At 34.4% G+C, this 21355-nt stretch overlaps 1 protein-coding gene across 1 annotated transcript in view; it reads right to left on the minus strand.

Moving 5' to 3' along the window:
- LAMA2 (laminin subunit alpha 2) overlaps nt 1-21355 on the minus strand; it is a 620167-nt gene that overhangs the window by 449493 nt on the left and 149319 nt on the right. Inside the window, exons 2-3 of the mRNA XM_079148222.1 lie at nt 18681-18851; nt 11595-11707 (exon numbers count right to left, since the gene is read on the minus strand). Coding sequence (XP_079004348.1) covers nt 11595-11707; nt 18681-18851 — 284 coding nt within the window. The remainder of the gene's footprint in view (nt 1-11594; nt 11708-18680; nt 18852-21355) is intronic.

The raw sequence follows: 21355 nt of genomic DNA on the forward strand, positions 1-21355 counted from the left end.
ATGCCATGAAACTGTGTTCTCAAAAACACTTGGGGGGTAACTTTTATGTTTTGTGTGTTCTTGTGCATTATCCCAATAAAAAAAGGCATAGCACATCATGAGAGGTTGACCATAAGAGAAAATGTGGTCTAAAGAATTAAACAGAGTGAATTAAGAAGAAAAAGATAATCTTCAGCAAAAAAGTTAGTTAGGTTTCCTTTTTCCTTATTGAAGCTGTTATTTGCAGGATGGGGGGGGGTTTAGGTTCACAGATGATGCAGATTTTCATATGCCCCCTGACCCCATACATACACAGATTTCCCATTATCAACACTCCCCCAGAGTGGCACATTTGCTACAATTGACAAAACTATTGATACATCATAATACCCAAAGTCTGCAGTGTAACTAGGGATTGCCCTAGATGTGCTATCAGTGCATCAGGATAAATGTCTAATAACATATATCCTTCGTTCAAATTTCACACAGAGCATTTTCATTGCCCTAGAAAAACTTGTGCTCTGCTTTTTACCCTTCCACTTCCTAGACCCTGATTTATTTAACAAAAAGAAAACAATTTTTCATTGATTGTAAGTTTGTGCAATGATCTGCCTGAAAAATAATAGCTTCCCCAAAAAGAATCTGACATCTCAAGAGGTAGGGAATGTTTCAGTGATGGAATTAGAAGCCCAAGAAGGTTCCCTTGTAAGAAAAAGATAAACAAGGTCCATATATTGCTTAGAGCTTTCCATGTCACAAAGTTAAATGGAATACAGGTGCCTCCACATCTTCTATGCTATGACTCAGAACATACTCATTTGTCTAGATGGTACCACGTAAAATGGTACCAGGCCACTTGAAATACAAGATGCATGGGCTGGGGAGATGGCTCAGCTGGTAGAGTGCTTGCCTTGCAAAAAAAATTTTAGATGCTGATTGGGGTACATAATAATAATAGCAAGATGGGAGGCATTCATAATTTTCTTTTCACAAAACCTGTTATGTGAGTTGTAATTTAACTAATAAATTACTTTATATTTTAAATCTATCTTGTCAATAGATTAATTTCTATTCTATTTATAGTTTTTTTGAGTATATCCTAAAACAGGTGGAGAAAACCCTTTTTCACTTTCTCAGTTCATTTCTTAAATTCTGTATTTCATTTTGTAAAACTTCCAACATTTTCAGAATCATTAAGTAAATAGATTATTTTTTCATGCTGATCAATGTAAATGCTTATCATCTGAAATAAATCAAGAAAGCTGACGAGGATGATGATGGTGTGAGCAAAAATGGACATTCTATCGCATATTATTACTAAGAAAATCTTGTATTTCATCCCACTGCTACAAGATTTTAGCATGGAAACAGAAAATCCTATGAAGGCAGACGGTTTAATTAACTTGTTACCCTGTATCCTGAAGATTATTCATTTTTGCTTCCTAACCTGAACCTGACTTATTGCATCAGTATAATGATAACGACTCAATGCTGAAAGGCAAAGGCTCATTAGTATTTGGGACGGATTTCCTCGATGTGCTGTCTTTCCTGTAGTTGTGTCCATTGTTTCAGTTAATTTGAGATTAATCTAAAATGAGCTTCCTACAGCCAGTTAGGCAGAAAGGCTGCATTTGAATATTTTTACAAACAAACAAAAGTGAGATATTTTGACTAAAGGATATATTCCTTTTCCTTTTTTTTTTTTTTTTTTTTTTTTTTAACCTGGTACTGGGAATTAAACTCAGGTGTACTCTACCACTAAGCTACATTGTCAGTCTTTATTTTTTATCGCGAGATAGAGTCTACCAGGCTGGACTTGAACATGGAACACACCTGCCTCAACCTCCTGAGTTACTGGGATTATAAGTGTGCACCACTGGGCCCAGCCAGAAATAGATTACTTTTAATACTTGCCTACATCCTGACTAATAAGCAAAAGATGTGATCATCCACTATTTCTATTTTTTTGTTGTAAAATTTTATTGGCTATTACCTTAGTTGAAAGTTTGCAGAGTAAACATGTATAATTAAATATACAAACACGGGTAGGTGGTGTGATGGATGCTTCCAGATCAAATCTTATTTTTTGAAGCCATTTGAATTTTATTAAAGATTCTCTAAGTTTTAAAAAAAATGTTACTCATCGATTTCAGTTTTTTTTTTTTTTTTTTTTTTTATGTTGGTGTTTCTACGATCTGAGAGATTTGCATCGTCCTTCTCAGCATTGACACAGTTGAGCATTCCTACCCACAAACCCTATTTATTTTATTTTTTTGGTACCAGGGTTTGAACCCAGGGGCACTTAACCACTAAGCCACATCCCCAGTCCTTTTTATTTTTTATTTTCAGAGGGTCTCACTAGTTTGCTTAAGGCCTAAGTTGCTGAGGCTGCTTTGAACTGTGATCCTCCTGCCTCAGCCTCCTGAACTGCTGGGATTACAGGTGTGGGCTACTATACCCAGTCACCTTTCTCCGTTTTTGATATGTTTTATCTACACCTCTGAATTTGGATTCAATTTTAGGCACTACTTTTAACTCTCTACTTTTTTTCTGGGTGGTCTTAAACAAGGGCTTAGTTGTTAATGAGAATCTCTTGCCAGTGTTATCCAACTCACATCATGACTTCTATTCTCTCCCCTCAACTTCAGTTTGATAAATCCAATTCTCTTTAATATTTCCATGTTAACGATTAATGGATATTTCAAATGTAAGCTAAAATGGAGCCCTTTATTACCACCCAGTATGTAAAACCTGCTCCTCTATCACAGTAAAACCTTCTTTCTCAAATAAAGCTATAAATGTGATGAAGCTACACAGGGAATGGCAAGTCACTGAAGTTTAATACATGTTTAGAAGGAAAATTAGTGAGAAAATTTATTCCATGTTTTGTAAATGCTGAATACTATGTCTCCCTCCAAATTCCTATGTTAAAATCCTAACCCCCTGTGTGATGCTATTAACAGGTGGGGCCTTTGGGTGGTGACTTGGTTGTGAAAATAGACCCTTATAAAGGTATCAATGCCCTTATAAAAGAGGCTCCAAAGAGCTCATTTGTTTCTTCTGCCATTTGAAGCACAGCAAGAACATGGCCATCTAGGAACCAGGAAGCAAGCCCTCAGCAGACACACCATCTGCCAGTGCCTTCACTCTGGACTTCCCAGCCTCCAGAATTCCCAAGAAATAAATTTATGCTGTGTATGAACCACCTAATCTATGGCATTCTGTTATAGCAACCCAAACAGACTAAGATAATGCTATTCAACCTAAGAATTGATAGAAATTTCACAAATTAAAAAAAATGCAAACAACATTTTATTCGAAGAAACCAATGACTTAATCTCTTATTTAATACTCATAAGATTGTTAAATTTGAGTTGATGTTTCTTCTTATTAATTCATTCAATCATTTATTCACTTAATAAAAATACATTGAATCCTCCTTACGTGGTGGACACTGTTCTAAGTGCTCTAAGCCCTTAATAATATAGTAATTTTTTAAAAAAATTGAAATATCACATGGTACACCATTAATATGCAAATTTTCATATTTTATGTAACAGTTAAAATATGTTTAATTTATATTCAAAAAATTTAAAAAAATATTTTCCAACATCATGAAATTAGCTTCTAGAAGTGAAAAAAAAATTAGCATGCACTATAAATAGTAAAATATCCATCCATGAAAAGTTAGTCATACATTATATAGAGAAAAATAAAGCAAGGAAGTGGTTTAGAAAATGACTGCCATTTTAAATAGAGTTGTCAGGGAGATTCTTGCTGAGAAGGTAACACCAAATATAAACCCCAAAGAGGTGAGAACACAAGGTGAGTAGTTATAGGGGAAATAATTACAGGAAGAAGAAATAGCAGATCTGAGGGCCCTGAGGCAGGAGGGTGCAAAATGTCAGTGTTCAAGATACAGAGAAGCAACAAGCCGGGCAGCTGAAATGGGGAGATCAGTACATGAGGCTAGAAATGAAAGGGGGTGAAGAATCAGTCCGAAGGGACTTATAAGTCTTTGTGTTTTTCAAAGTGAGTGTGATGGAAAGTTCTTGGAGAGTTTTAGTGGGAGTGATGTGATCTGATTTTTGTGCCAAGATTACTGAGACTGCTGTATTGAGAGAAGATTGAAGAGGAAAGGAGTGGAAACCAGTCAAGACGAATATTCTGTACAACATAGACACTGAAGTTGGCTGTGGCCTGTATAAATGACTAAAAAGTCAATACAAATTCATTTAGAGGAGAACATATTTTCCATTAACCACAGACCCTACTGCTACACCAAACAAGGTATATCTATGTAGGATGTTCTGGTCATATCATCTCTATAGTTAGATTTGAATTCCCAATTTAGCAGTGATTCAAATACTACCAAGAAAATAAATTCGGAGATTTCAAAAGAAGACTTGTTCATTGTTTCCTTCACTGAGACAACATGCTTTGGTTTGATATAATCTCGTTTGTGACCTTTCAATTTTGTGACCTGTGTTTTGGGGGTTATATAAAATATTAATACCAAGAGCAGTGTCTGGAAGTTTTTCCCCTGTAGTTTCTTCTTGTCATTTTAGGTTCAAGTCTTCAATTTATTTGAGTGGATTTTTGTATATGTTGCAAGATAGGGTCTACTTTCATTCTTCTGAATGTGGACATCCAGTTTTCCCAATAACCTATTTTGAAGACGCTGTCCTTTCCCATTGTATATTCATGGCAGTTTTGTTGAAAATCAATTGACTGTAGATGGTTGACTCTCTATGCTTTTGCATTGGTCTATTTGTCTGTTTTTATGCTACTATCATACTTTTCTGACTAGTATACTCTGTAGTCATATTTTGAAGGCAGGTAATATAATGCTTTGTTCTTATGCTCAGAATTGCTTTGGCTATTTAATCTTTTGTGTTCCCATAGAAACTGAAGGAATTTTCTTTCTGTGAAAAGCATCATTGAAATTTTAAGAGAAATTGCATTAATTTATATCACTTGGGATAGTATGAATATTTTAATAATATTAATTCTTCCAATCCATGAACACAGAATATTCATTTATTAGTGTCTTCTTAAATTTCTTTCATCTACATTTTATAACTTTTAGTGTATAGAGTCATTCACTTTTTTACTTAAATTTTTTCCCAAACATTTTATTTTGTTTTGTTTTTGATGCAGTTGTGAATAGTATTGTTCTTTTGATTTCTTCTTTTCAAAATTTCATTGATATTATATAAAAATGCTACTGGCTTTTGTATGCTGATTTTGCATACTGATTTTGCAACCTGCATTTTTACTAAATTTGCTAATTATTTATAACAGTTTTTGTTGGCATCTTTAGGGCTTTTTATATATAATGTCATCTGCAAACTTAGAAAATTTACTTTCTCCTCTCTCATTTGGACATATTTTATTTATTTTTCTTGCTTAATTACTCTGACTAGAATTTCTATTACTATATTAAATAGGAGTGGTAGTACTGGGCATCTTCATTTGTTCCTGATGTTAGAAGGAAAAGCTTTCAACTTATTACCACTGAGTATGTTAGTGGTGGGTTTGTCATACATGGTTTTATTATATTGAGATGTACTCCCTATATACATAAAATGATGTATTATATGAAATGATTTTCAGTATCTATTGAATTAATCCTATATTTCTTCTTTCATTCTGTTAATGTGGTATATCACATTTATATATTTGCATATACTGAACCATCCTTGCATCCCAGAGATAAATCCCATTTGATAATGAGCAATGGTCCTTTTAATTTGCTGTTAAATTCAGTTTGATAATGTTTTATTGATGTTCATCAAGGATACCGGGCTTTAGTTTTCTTTTCTTATCAGTCTTGCCTGGCTTTGGTACCAAGATAAAGCTCTTCTCATAAAATGCATTTGGAAGTATTCTCATCTAGTAGCAGTATAGTTTCAATTATTTTGGAAGAATTGAAAGAGAGCTATAATTCATTATTCTTTAAATATTTGGTATAATTCAGCAGTAGAGCCATCAGGTCCTGGGCTTTCTTTTGAGAAAAGAAAAATGAGTCAATCCCCTTATTCTTTCCTGGTCTGTTTCAGGTTTTCTATTTCTTCATAATTCACTTAGTATATAGTATGTGTCCAAGAATTTATTTCTTTTTTTCTAGGGTATATAATTTCTTGGCATAAAATTGTTCATAGTAGTCTCTGATCCTTTATTATTTCTGGGGTATCAATAATCCTGTCTTCTTTTTTTAATTTATTGATATGGTTCAGAAATGTGGTATCCCTTAAAAACTCACATGTGAGACAATGCAAGAAAATTCATTAGTAGAAAAATTAGACTATGAGAGTTATTACCTAATCAGTGGATTAATCCACTAATGTGAATTAACTGGATGGTAACTGTAGGCAGATAGAGTGTAGTTAGGGAAAGTAGGTCACTGGGGGCATGCCTTTGGGGTACTCATTTTGTTCCTCATGAGTGGGGCTCTCTCTGGTTCCCTGTTGCCATATTCTGAATTGTCTTCCTCCAACATGCCCTTCCTCCATGATGTTCTGACTCACCGTGGACCCAGAACTACTATCTATGGACTGAGACCTCTGAAACCAAGTGCCAAAACAAACTCTGCTTCCTTTATATTGCTCTTGCTAGGTATATTGGTCATAGTGATGCAAAGGCTTACTAAAACATTTATTATTTTATGTCTTTTGTTTTATCGATGGTAGTCTAGCTAACAGTTTGCTGTTTTTGTTTATCTTCAAAATATACCCTCAGTTTTGACTTTTTTATTGTTTCTGTAGTGTTTATTTCATTATTTCTGCTCTGATCTTTCTTCATTCCTTCCTTCTACTAACCCAAGGATCAGTTTGTTTCATTTTGTATTTCCTTGAGGAATAGTATTAGGTTGCTTCTTTGAGATATTTCTTTTTGATACAGTGTTTGATGCGATTAGATTTCCTCTTGGAATTGCTTTTGCTGCATCGTTAGGTTGTAGTATGCTGTACAATTTTAGTAGTAGGTCTGTAAATTTTTATTTGTCTCATTTTTAACTTCTTTGACCCATTCATTGCTTGGGAGTAGTCTGTGAATTTTTTGTGTATATGTAGACTTTCAAAAATTCATCCTTGAAAAGCAGATTCTTTTAAATAGGAATCAGTAAGAAGAATATGCATAATAATTTGACATGAAAGAATAATGACCTTCTTTCAAGACATTCAATCATGCTGCATATGTTTAAATGAAAAAAACTAAAACAGATGATGTATTTCAATGTATTCCATGCTTTATTATCATATAAGGATTTAATCATTACAATAATAGTTCTGGTTTTAAGAAAAGTTTCTTCTGTGCTACTCAAATAGGTTCTAAAAGTATAGTTATAGGTACATAGAAATATTATTTCTAATTCCTTCTAAATTATAACTCCTATTTAATGTTGTTAACCTGTCCCACTAAATATGTCTTTATGAAGTCAATGAATAAGATATTTAGTTTAAAAATATGTGTAGTATGATCTCTGTAACTTTAAGATCATCTTATTTATAAATGCCTTTTTAAGTCTAAGGAATAGACATGAAATAGAAGTGAATTTTTTATTAAGCTGAAGGGAACTCCTACACACTAGCAAAACCAATTCCCTGCTCTCCTGGATTACTAGACATGAGTATGATTTCAATATATGCTAACATAATCTATATCTGCTGCTCTTCTATGATTTATACCACTAATCTGCCTTCTCTCTGAAGAAATCAAAGGATAGGACAGAAGAAAATGACCATATTTGAAAAGTCATGAGATCACATATCATGACACATTCTCATGACACCTTGTCAGAATCTAAATGTTTGAAAACTATATAACATTCATGTCTCCTTATTGTCTTTTAAATTGCTGTATATTTTTGTTTGTCATATTGGTTTTTTGTATACGCATTACTGGAATGTTTTATCTTTTATCAAAGTTTATGCTGATTCAAAGTCCTAATAATTGACATAATTTTCAGATGGAATTTAGTTTCTACATGCTATTATCATTATTTTAAAAGTCTTGCTATCCTATTGTAATATGTATTCTGCTAATCTAGACATTGAGGCACAGCATGATTAAATCATTAGCTTAAGATATGCTGTGAGTAAACAGAATTGGAAAAAGCTAATAATTCTTTAGTAATAAATGTAAAAACAGTCTGCTTATAAAATAGGTAGTCACTTTCTTGTCAATAAGCTTTTATATTTTTCTCGTGCTTATCTTGAATATTAAAATGTGAAGGAAATCTTTCAGTATAGTCATTAATGATTTAATCAAGAAAATCTAATGATTGCCTTTCATATTTAACATAGTAATTTTTTCAAAGTATTTCACAGAGGAGTCAAGAACATATCAACAAAATACTGGTACTTACCAAAATTCATACATCTCAAAACAAAAAGGAAAACCAATAAGTGATCAAACTTCTTACCAAATAAATGAAATTTTCTGATGTTCACCTCTCCTAACAATACCACTGCACTTGACTCCCAGTTGGATAATAGCTTATATTATGCTGGGTAACCTATTATTCCTTCATTCTCTAAGTGGAAAAGACAGCTGTTATGCCATTTTAGAGGCACATTAGAGCATACCAGAAATAAGAGATCTAGTTCCACCTCTTATGATAAAACAGATGTTGTCTCTCTGTTCATATACAAGCCAGGAGAACAGAGTACAGCATTTCTTGTTCCTAGAGTATATGTGAACCCTGTAAAAATATATCCTAAAAATTCTCATGTACTTCTTAGTGTGAGGTCCTCGGACCCCTGTTAGGAAATACTAGCATAGTTTGGGTTCCAGAGTCAGAATTGTGGTCAAAATTCAGACTCTCTATGCTAAGCTTTGTAAAGAAGACCAAGTTAATTAACTTTTCTGACTCAGTGTTCTTCAATTATTAAATAGTGATAATAATACTAGCTGCCTTATGGGATTATTGGGAGGAGTAATAAATATAATAAAAAATGTCCTATGTTCTCTGTTACCAAAGTACTCAAATATGCCTTTCTATGGTTTTGTTTCCTAGGTAAGTATTATAAATATGTGCCACAGTTTGTTATTCCAAATAAGAAGGACAAATGAGAAGTATGAGGCCCCTTCTTGCCTATGGAATTACATAAAGCCTGCTTACAAAACCTCCTTGATGCACATCATTAAATAATTGACTAAATGAACATGTATTTCATTTTATAGATTATATACGTTTTCCTTTTAAAAACATAGTAGGTTGATTTTCACTGTTAGAGAAGGCTGACATAAATAAAAGGATATGAGTGGGCACCATCCTGGAACATCAGACCATTTGAGTAGAAAGCCTATATTCCAATTCTACTTTGTGACATACAGGCTTTGGATCTATTTTGTGATATACAGGCTTTGGAGTTGGTAGCCCTAGATTATAAACAGAATTTTGCCACTTGTTAAGATTGTTAGGATGACCGAATTCTAAAAGATGTCTTGAGTATTCACTTACCTTTAGGCTTTATACCATGTGGGAAGAAGAAAAAACAGAAAAACAAATCTGCATATAATTCCTTTTTTTTTGTTTGTTTGTTTGTACTTGGAATTGAATACAGAGGTGCTTAAATCATTGAACTGCATCTCCAGTCCTATTTTATTTTATTTTAGAGACAGGGTCCTACTAAGTTTCTCAGTATGTCCCCAAACATGTGATCCTCCTACCTCAGCCTACTGAGTAGTTAGCATTTCAGGCCTGGTTCAATACTACATGATTCGTCAACTAACGTGTGGGAATGGATGGTTGGTGTTGCAAAGCAAATTTAGGGAAATATAACGGTCTTCAATGAAAAAATGGGCTTTGGGGCGAACTCTTTGGCTTATGAAATAAACGACAAGCAAGTTGGACAGAAATTATTTAGTAAAATCTGGTAATTCCACCATCCAGCTGTAAATTAGAAAGAAAAACGCTGCTATATTTGATAACAGATAAATAATGTTGTGGTAGAGCTCAAAGGGTAGTTTAAGTGATTTGTGCAAATTATATTAATAATTGACTCTCTTGCTCTGTGTGCAATCTAAAAGAATAAGTAGAGAGTAAACCAGAGCAATAAACCATCACTATTTATTGATTTCCTATCCCAGGAGATGACCCGAGTCAATGGACAGCAGACATACTCTTGATTGGGAAGGCAGAGTTTCAATGATCACACGAAAGGGAAGAACTGCTGTGATCGATAAAGGACCAAGCTGTCTTTATCCAGAAGAAGATAAAGTCCAATTTGAGGCTAGGATCCCCAGGGAATTCATGCACAGGATTAATTGATCTAAAGCAAGATTGATCAGTGTGGTAGATTGCCTGGCCACTCCCAGACAATGCACAGAGACTTTCTTGAGAAATATCACTAATTCAGGCCTGACATGCAGCTGCTATACACTAATAGAAGGAGAAATAAATCCATGCAAGTTAGCAATTTAGGTGCAGCAATGAGTCCTGCTGCCACTCTGTTGCTCAGGTCCAGAGGAGCCCCAAATAAGAGGAAAGGGGATCTGCTATGTGACCTACCAGCTTGCTCACTCCCCAACCAGCTAACTGTAGCTCTTGATTGTATGCATGTCTCACCAAAATGGGCCTAGATCCTGGATAACAGACGTTGAACTTTTATGTGTGGTGCCAATCTAGTCCACTGGATGGTGTTTCCTGATACATTAGCAAACTCTGAAAACCATGACCTCTACAGTGTATTGATCTAGCATTAAGTATCTTGGCCATTCCCCCAGGACCAACCCTCAAATCTCTTGCTGTTTCATCCCTACACTGACCCAGAAAAGAACAAATGAATGTTTTCCCTATGCTAACACCAGAGGGTGAAAGAGAAACAGGCCAAATTGAAGAGGTCATCTAAGTTCAACATTTCTGGTTTCAGTCTAGGACCAATTAAATTAACCTTTGTATTTGGAATAACAACAAAATATGGGAATGTTTTTCTCAAGTTCCATCCTAAATTCATTTGCTAGCCTAAATAATTTTGGTGATGGTGATTCTTAATTCATAACTTCATCATGAAGTGAATGTCATGAACAGAAACGAGAAGGAAATTAAGCATAGAAGGCACCCAGGCCTATGCAACACACACTGTAACGACTTCCAACATCAATTTTATATAACTACAAGGCTTGTTACCTCATTTAGTGGCCCAAGTTTAATTTGAGAATCACTGTCACAGCTTGCACAACTCTCAGTAATGAGAGGCAATTTACTCAAGAGCCTTGTTATCCAAGAGCCTTTAAAAGCACATACAACATCAGCAGAGTGGAAGCACTGTATTATTTTAAAAGTTAAAAATGGCTCTATTATACTTTCTTCATGTAAAATTTTGTTGATCCATGTTTTCACCAACTCTAACTAGTTAACACAGATTTAGCACCTAATTCATTAATAAAGCATTTACATGGATCCATTTTAGTTGTGCCTTAGAAATTAGTACCAAATATTTGTAAGTGACTATATAACAAATGAATAGGACCTTTTGCCCATTGTATCAAGAAAATAATGGCAGGTGATAAGAAAGTGTATCCTTTCATCTAAAAAATACCAACTACACAAACAGCCAATGCAAGGTGCAATTTCAAATGTGGAAAATGATAAGAAAGTCGCACTATACCTGCTGTAAATCCAGTGTAATTGTCACATAATGGTATTCGATTCCATTCTTAATACTGGGACTTTGCCACCAAGTGTTCTTTCCATCAATAGCATTTGTAATAGGGTGTCTCTCTATTGAGTCAGCAGCAACATGTGAGAGAAGGAGAAAAAAATCATGTAATGAATCTATAGCTGTTTCTTTTAAGAAAAAAAGTAAAACTAAGGTAAAACAATCCTGTAAGATCAAACATTAAAAACAGAGTAATCCATATCTTCTACAGAATTTATCCAATGACACCTTTTCCATAGTTATGTACAATGTAGTAGGAAAAGGCCAAAACTCAGGCTACACAAGAAACAGCTGCTCAACACTCCAGTCATCAACTGCAATGGACAACTTTGACAATAACTACAGAAATTACCTATGAGGAAATAATATCGAAATCAAATTGATGTGTCCGTCATTCAAGAAAGCACAATCTGTACTGCTTGAGCTGACTTTAGTGTACCATCAACTTGATTAACAAAAACACAAAATCCTGAATTATAATTGAAAGGTACTTGAACATTTGCTCTTTTGACAAATTCTTTACTACCAGGACTGGGACAATCCAATATTGGATAAATCCAATATTTATCTGGTTTTATATAAACTGCTATCGTATTCATCCTATAAAAATTTTTATAAGTTTTTAGATTGCCATTTTTCTACCATCATTGAAACATAAAATTGAAGATACCCATGGCTCCCATCCAGTATTTTCCTGGCCCCATAAATCACTAACTCTAGTAGAGGAATATAGACAATAATGGCAAACAAAGAGATAATGTGTATGAAACTTCATCCAACCAATAAAACATGGGTCTTTCCTCACCCTTATTCACACAGAGGAGAACACAACCAGTTGTGAGAATCAAAAGGGAGGCTGGAGATGGAAGATGAGATACGGACAATCATGGCCAATCCTACTGTCCTTTGACAAGGCTCTCTTTGTTCTTACAAGCCTCGGGCCTCAGAGATGCTCATCTCTTTCAAATTAGCTTCACACATTTCACAGCAGAGCTACCCCTGGGCTCCATAGTCCTCATTACCCTTTAGATCACAGTCTGAAATCTTGGTTTCTCATTTTCCAAATAATACAAGCTATGTTTCTTTTTTCCTCATCTAAATGGGCCCAATCTACACATGGGTGAGAATGGCAGGAGTGGAGGTTGTTGATGTTCCTATTTCTATTTTAGGGCTCTAGTAAAGGTATCTATATTCCTCACACCTCGCATGGAAGTCAGCACATTCGTCCTCAGAAATGGAAACCAAGTAGAGGTGAATTTCCCTGGCTTCTTCTGGTCATAATGGTTTAAGTATGCCTGGGGGTGTCACTCTTGAGAACTTGTATAAAACTAATTTTGGAGGGAAATGTTTCAAATGAATGGTCTATGAATAATCCTTCAGATTAAAACATAATCCTTTTTTAAATTGAAAGACTATCTCAAATAATGAACAAATTATACCACTGAAAGGAGCAATCATGGACTCTCAATTTGTCTACATAATGAAGTTATCCAGCCATATATTCTAATGATAATGATATAGTCTAATGATGAAAGAGTACAAAATTTGGTGTATGAAAAGTTGTCATATGAAAAACTAGCTATTCCTCCTGGCACTGCCATTTAGTACTTAAATGACCATGGACAAATCACTTAAAATCTGTGTGCCATCACTGAAATAGGGAGATAACAAAACTTCACTCACAGCAGTGGTCTCATGATTTTTAACTTTCAGACAAAAAGTAAAATTTCAAAAAAAAAAAAAATGCGTGCAAGATCTGTAGCATTGATATAGGAGTTCAAATTTAGTTTTTCAAGCATTAATAAAGACTGACCTACTTTATTATCATTTAATATACCATCACTTTTATTTCACAAAATAAAGTACATTTAGAATCTAATAATAGTTTTCAAAAATGATAATTACAAAATAAAGGACCATTCTTTGTGTTATCATGAAACATGTGGAATGCTGCACTCATTTATTTTATATGCCACTGACCAGTGAAAACATTTTGGATCAAAATCCTTTACCTATAGGGCTGCTAATGAACTCTACAACTATCAATAATCTAATAATTATTGTGCCTATAAATAAAATTGTGTGAATCTGTTCAAAATGGACACTTTACTGAATCTAAGAGATAAATTACAATTAATAAAAAAATTTAAAAATAATAGTAATTAAGCAGAACTAAGTCCTCCATGCAGTATAAATCTGATAGTAAAGTAAAATATCTTTTAAAAATTTTTTAAAAATTGAACACATTAAATTTGCCATTTTCAAATTTGTGAAAATTTGTATTATACATTAATTTTATTTGGGTAGCCTGGTATAATCATTAGTTGAATACTCAAAGGCTATGACTTTGACTTACTTTGGTATGCTATTCACCTTTCAAACATAGATATCCATATTCCAAATATTGATATGAGATTATAGGACAGGATAACAACATTCCATTTTTATTCATAAAAATTTAATTCAACTAAGCAGCTGGATGGACTTTATTTTGTACCAGGTCTTATGTCATTAACAATCCACTGAGATGAGGCATCCGGTCTCATTAAGGAAAAGTAAAATTGCTGAGTATATTTAATAACTGGTGCTAGTTAAATTCTGTTGATCTAAGGAAGGTGTCATCTTAATAACAACAAGCAAATACCAGAAGCATAACTAAATATCAAACAAATGCCCCTGGTGGTATGAGTGGGTGCTGAAGTTGGCAGGAAGGAATCAGAACCCCAAACGAAATATTGCTAGCATTGCTTGTGAAGAAAAACAAATATCACAGCAAACATTCCCCAAACATCATTCTGAATCACTTTTATAGATTGTGGGCTTAATACATCATAGAAAAACATACACACAACCACATCACCAAATAGAATTTGTGACTCGTAGGTAATTGTGAGAGAAGCTGTCTAATTGGAAATTTTGGTATCTGCCACCTCAGGTCAAATAGATATGAGAATTAGTCATGAAAAGAAAGACAGGGAGATGAATCAGCAATTAACCATAATCCCTATTATAAAAATTTAATCATAATTAATTTGCAAATACTGATTAATTGCTGGCAGAGTTCCCTTATTTAAAAGGGGATAGAAACGTGTAATATCCTCAATAGGAAAAAAACTATACAAGTCAACCTAAAGGCCAACTGCATCTATAAACTGGCTGGGGATCCAATGAGACAGAATGCTCAGACTGCTAATATTTAATTGGGAAGCATGAGCTAGTAATAGTTAGGAGTTCAAGTTTCACATTTTTTCATATGGTATTAATTACAGGCCTTCCAGATTTATTCTAGAAGTTCACTGACTTTGTGAAATTTTGTCCTTTATTAGCTCCAGCTTCACTAAAATATGCTCATGTGGTTTATTACAAGACTTTTATTCTTGTGAGGTTTAATCTTTCTCAACTTCCAGTACTAACACATGATTTTGAAATGTAGTAAATGTGGTAATTTATAAACAAATAACATGATGTAAATACAGGCTGTGACTGGTTATAAAAAATCACAAATAAGTAAAATTGGGAAGGTATAAAGCAAACCTGGTGTGAATTATGCTTTACTAAAACATTGATTCACTTTTGGCTTTAATTTGAAAACATGGGTGAAAATGCCTAAACACAGGTACATTCCACTGACACATAAGAGACTCTGAATACAGAACTTTGAAGGAAAAAGTGACACAGTAGGTTTTAAACTCATTTTGGCAAATGAATCTCATCTAGTTTTCCAAGCGTCTCCACTCACTTACTTACCAGTCCAATCTGCATCTTTAACCTGAGAGTATATATTACCTTCTTTCTCTCCTTCTTTGTAGAAATACATATATATTTACATATATACGTTAAATACATATATATTTACATATATATAAGTTAAATATCTACATTTATAAGGTAAATTTATATACATATGTATGTATACACATGTGATTTTAATATACTTTACCTTTATAATTCTCCCTCTCTGCCTATCCTATCCTAAACACAAAGCCACACATTCCTACTACACTGTCCCCATCATTCCTTGCACTAAGGACATATTTCCAGACTTTCTCATGTTCCACATGAAATCACTAGTCCCTGAACTCATGGCAGTTTCTCTCCATCAGAATTTATCCTCTACCCTAATGAATCAAAAACTTTTAATCCATCAATTCATTTCTTCTCAAGCCTTTGCTTGGATTTTCTTGACACTTTAGTCTTCCATTTCACTTTCTCTGTAATGTTGCATGAAAATCAGTCCAAATATTTGCTACTGCCGTTATACTCCATATGGAATTCTCACTGCCTAGTCCCTTCAGAAACTCACCTGAATTTTTATTTCTTTCCTGAGCAGATCACCCAGACTCACATTTTAATAAGGAAATCAAGATCATCTAGTAAGAATTTTCTCCTAAACATTCTATTCTATCCACCACTACCCATCAATCCTTCCTTCTGATTTGGTGAGTCAAAAAGATATATTATTTCCCCATTTAAGCTTTTCTACCATCCTTAATGATCATCTGTTTTCACTCTTGAGAGACATCACCTTCTACACCACTTTGTCCACAACTTCCCTGGCCTTTCCCTGTCACCTTTAAAACCTGCTCACCTGTTTCCGGTCTTTGGAAACCTTTCCAGCACCACAACCTCCTCTGTCAAGTCCTCTATTCTCTTTATATCAAGAATACTCCAAAGAACATTCCTACACTCCCCCTTTTGTCCTTCTTGCCACTATCAGTCCACTGGCTCCTTTAACAAGATGACCGTGTTTGCCCAGGTCGTCAAACCCTAGGCAAACCTGCTATACTTTTCCTTGCTCAGTATCTTGGAAGCAGTTAGCACTATAGATGACTCTTCCTGAAAATTCCTTCCTAGTATTCCTTCCTACACAAAGCCTTATTCTCCAGATTTCCTTCCTTGAACTCTATTTATCTTCACCCGCTTCCTGGATTCTACTTTACAATTTCCTCAAGTCTTTCATGTTTCCCCAGGGCTCTGACATAGGTCTTTGCTCTCATCATTCCACACAAGAAATATAACAAAACATGGGAAGTGTGTTGTCACTCACCAGTCTGACCCCATGCCATAATAACACACAACCTAGAAATTAACCAAAGTCCATCACAGCAAAGAAAGATTTCTGGCAGTTGCCCTCTTTGGTGTTATATTTTTAAAAAATGTCATGGTATATAAGACCACCAGTTTTAATCATAAAAGTATCAATATATTAATAAATATTATCTCAAATTATTTAATGATTTCTGTATCTCTAAATTAACTCTAATAGAGAGAATTATGCATTCTTCTCTTTAACTGTATTGAAAAGGCACAATGCCTTCCAATTTCCTTTCTGAGATTGAAAAAATGCAAATTGTGAGAGAAATCTTTAGTCATTTGATAAGTTTTCTTTTTAAAGGGCAACGGAACTACTCTGTATGATACTAGAATAATAATGATAAATACATTTCATTACACATTTGCCCAAACCCATAGAATGTATACCAATAAGAGTGAGCCCTAATATAAACTCCGAACTCTGGGGGATAATGATATGTCAATGTCATAAATAAAAAATTACTCTGGAGGTGGATATTTATAATGGAGAAGGCCATGCATGTATTAGGGTAGGGGGAATATGGGAATTTTTCTACAAACCTAAATTATTCTAAAAATAAAGGTTATAAAAGAAAGAAAGTATAAAAGAACATTAAACAAATTCAAAAGTAATATAATCATGAAACTTTATCCCAAGTTTTATCATAACTCATCAATTGGTAATAAATATTTAGTTTATTAGTTTTCCCCCTTTTTGTATAAATTGATATAGATAGGTAAATGATATATATGATTTTCTAATGCATATCTGTCAATCAGCCTTCATCTCTAAAATTATCTCATACTATTATTCCCTTTAAATTCTTTACTTGTTAAGACAGATTATTTATAGTTCTCTAAATACTTCTTGCTGTTTTATACCTTCAAGATTTGTGTATGCTTTTCCTTTTCTAATGCTTTTTTTTTAGTCTTACTACTTTTGTACCTTCTCAGGTCACTCTCTCCTGGGAATCCTTCGATGACCTTGGCATCTACATATAACCTACATGTTCCCAATTTATATTGCCCTTTCCTGTTTCCCCTCCAGGTAACCTAAGCCAAGGACTACAGATGATTGAGCATTATGTTCCTATATAAGACATAGGTAGAAGTCGTGTTTAAAAGCTTGTTGAACCAATACACAAAATGATCTGAGGTGTCAGTGTAGTTCATAGAGGTGAGCAAGTGGGCTTTGCACGGCACCTTCCCTTAAAACACTCCTGTTTGTGAGATCCTTGGTAAGCTGTGTCTTCTTTTATACTAGACTCATCTCTATTCTCTGCCCTTTGACACTCTCAGTTCTAGTCATTCTTAACTACTGGCAGCTCCTTAAGCAAGAAAGTTCTTTTGTCTTATTCTGATTTCTTTTCCTAACATCAATTTTTTTCTTCCCTTCTCTCCGTCTTCACCTACTCAGTTCATACTTCTCTTCTTTGCCTGTGTGGTTATCCTCTCTGGCAAGCCTTCACCTGTATCAGCACTGGATTTGTGAGCCTCGTCTCTCTTCCTCAGGGCTCCGTGCTCCTTCTTTCCTTTGTACTTATTGCACTGCACAGCAGTAGTCATTGTCTTGCCCACTATCTTGCTAGTTGAAGCCAAGACTCTACCTTACTCCCCTTGGAACTTAAGCACAGTACCCGACACACCAGCAACCAATGAATGACTAAAGCCTTCCTGAAAAACCACATCCTCTGATGCCATTCTGGAGCCAGGAAACCCAATGACTGCTGTAGGTAGAAAATTCTCTCCAGCCTCGTTGCCTGGTATTTATAAAGGACCCCAAAACTTTAATGTTTGTCAAATGACAGAAAGGGACCAAATACAGGCTCACATTTGAAAGACAGATTTTAAAAAATCTTAGAATCATAAGTCCTTTTAATTTCATGGAACTTGGTCTTAAAATCTCTCAAAAATATATCTTACTGAGTGTAAGTGTAATACAAATACATGTGAAATACATACGGTATGGGTTGCTGCTGTTTTGATTGCAGAATCGACACTGGGGGTTCCTCACAGGCTGCCCCGGGACATGCTCTACCAATTTGCAATACATTTCAGGTCCTCTTTCTCCACATGTTGCATTGGTTGTGATGAGGGCATTAGAAGCAAGATTCAGGACAGCAGGGAATAAACCTGAAAAAGATGGACAAGTTAAAGTGTGTGAGCCAGTTTTGACTTTGCTGTATTTTAAAATGCTTAATTAAGATAGGGTATTTTTCAGAGCATTAAATTAATCCAAGATGAAATATTTAGTGATAATTAAATACCTGACAATAAATACTACATGCTGTCAAAGGAACAGTTTTTTCTTTCTGAGACTGTCTTTTTAATTTTTAATCTCTAATATTTAATTATAAAGAAGGTCTTGCCACAGACACTTTTAAGAAATACGTTTCATGTGATTGATAAACTATCTTACTGAATCTGAATCTTCCATCCTTGATTTAAGTTATTTTATATCCAGTATTAAACCATAATCACATGTAGCTTCAGCACAATAATGCATCTGTGGTTCTCTTGCTCACTTTATGTTTCAATTATCATTTGGTATAAATGGTTGTTACAACATCTTTTTATCGACACTAGAAAAAATGGATAATGATGAAAGATAATTGGAAAACTGCCCCTAATGCTGATTTCTGTGTGACACAATACCTTTCCAAAAACAAGTCGTCATGGTAATAACTGATCATATACTAGAAAATATTTCTTAGATATAATAAAAGTGTTTGTCTTACATAAATACAATCTCAAGGGGCCAACTCAGTATAGGGCTGGAGAGATCCTTCATTCTATCTGAGAACCCAGTTCAAGTTCTTCAATTCCTATACCTTAATGTCATTCTGCTTTGCACATGTCTAGTATTTGCATTTTATAGACCTCTTTTCCATGACAGCACAGTAAAGTGACTCATCAAAAGCCACTCTTTAACTGAAAAACTCTTTTTGGAGAAAATCAATTGGGGATTAAGATAATTTGACTCAGTTTATGTAAGTAACATAATGATCACTTAGGTTGTCTAAGTTCTATGCATGTGCCAAGTAGGTCTACTCGGTTCAATTCAAATAGTGTCCTTGACTAAATCTACAGACTGATGTTTTACTGACACCCTTAAAGTTTTAAGTTTCTAAGTGTTTTCTGCCTTATCCCCAGGACTTGGCACTCAATGCATTTGTAAAAGAAATGAATAAATGACTTATGATGACTATCATGATGCTTAATGATACTTATTTATAATAAGTATATGAGCAATATGAACTATATTTTACTTTTACTTCTATTTTATTAAGGAAGCACAGGATATTAAGTAAATTGCTCAGGATTACTACTAGCAGAGTTGTGATTTGAAGCTAAGCTGTCTGGCTCTAGAGCCTGTCCTCTAATCGTTACACTGAATGGTATATTCAATATACTCCGAAACCTACATAAATCTAGGGCTTATTAAAACTGGTGATCTTGATTGATCTTAGAATTGCACTGAAAGAAACAAGAAAAGTTAAAAAAAGAAATCAGTGTTAATAAAATTCAGCTAGATGTAGATGTATTTTTATTTGATCAATAAAGCTTCCTTTCAATCAGAAGAGCAAAAGCAATGGTAGAAGAAATTTTAAAAAATAATTTTAAATAACTTGAATCTTTATTACAATCATTAAAAAAAATGTCTAAGAGATAAGTGAATTCACGAGACTAGGGGGCACCTCAGTTCTCTTCTCAGTCACCTCAGGACCTCCCAACATCTATGCCCAAGAAATTTTCCCTCCCTCTGTATACTTTCCAGGATCTAAAATCTCTCTGATTTTCCCCTCCAGGATAGCAATCACCCTCAGACTTCTTGGTTTGTGCTTTTCTTCAGCTAACAATTATTTGAGATTTCCAATTCTTCCTGGTTTGCCAGGAACTCAGCACTTATATTTTAACTTGATCTCAGTATCTGTCTCATTCATTCTTCCTAATGAATTTATCCCTCCCCACAATTTCTGTGCTCTCTGACCTCCACACAGTGAGACATATTACAATGTGACATGAGGTTCACTAATATGATCATTGGTCAGAGAAATGATAGCCATTCATAAAACATTTTTTTGTTTCATAATAAAATGTAGAGTGCTATATAAAAGGTAAACTGCTTGGATCTTAAACGTCACCCAAAGACCCATGTGCTAAGGCCTGGTCTCCAGCCTGTGGCACTATTGGAAGGTGATAGCAGCTTTAGGAGATGAGGCCTACAGGAAGGGAGTAAGGTCATTGGGCATGTGCCTGTCAGGGGGATATTTGGACCTCAGTACTTTCTCTTATTTTTGCTTCCTGGCTACCATGAAGTAAGCAGTCTCCTCCACAGTATGTTCCTGCTGCCATGATATTCTGCCCAAGCACAGGCCTCAAAGCAGTTAGGTCAACCATGGACTGAAATGTCAGAAACTAAGTCAAAATAAACCTTTTGTTCTTTAAGTTGATTTCTTCATATATTTGTCACAGTGATTAAAAGTTGACTAACAGTACTACACAAAAATTATTTATTATCCATTTTATTTTTACCTTTTCTATGTAGACAAGACTTACTGAAAAATTTTATAACAATTTTGTGAATTTTGACAGGTTGTAAATTTAAACTCATTTTTATAATTAGATAGTCTCCA

Source organism: Sciurus vulgaris (genome assembly GCF_902686455.1).
Source record: "Sciurus vulgaris genome assembly, chromosome: 7".
NCBI classification, from domain to species: Eukaryota; Metazoa; Chordata; class Mammalia; order Rodentia; family Sciuridae; genus Sciurus; species Sciurus vulgaris.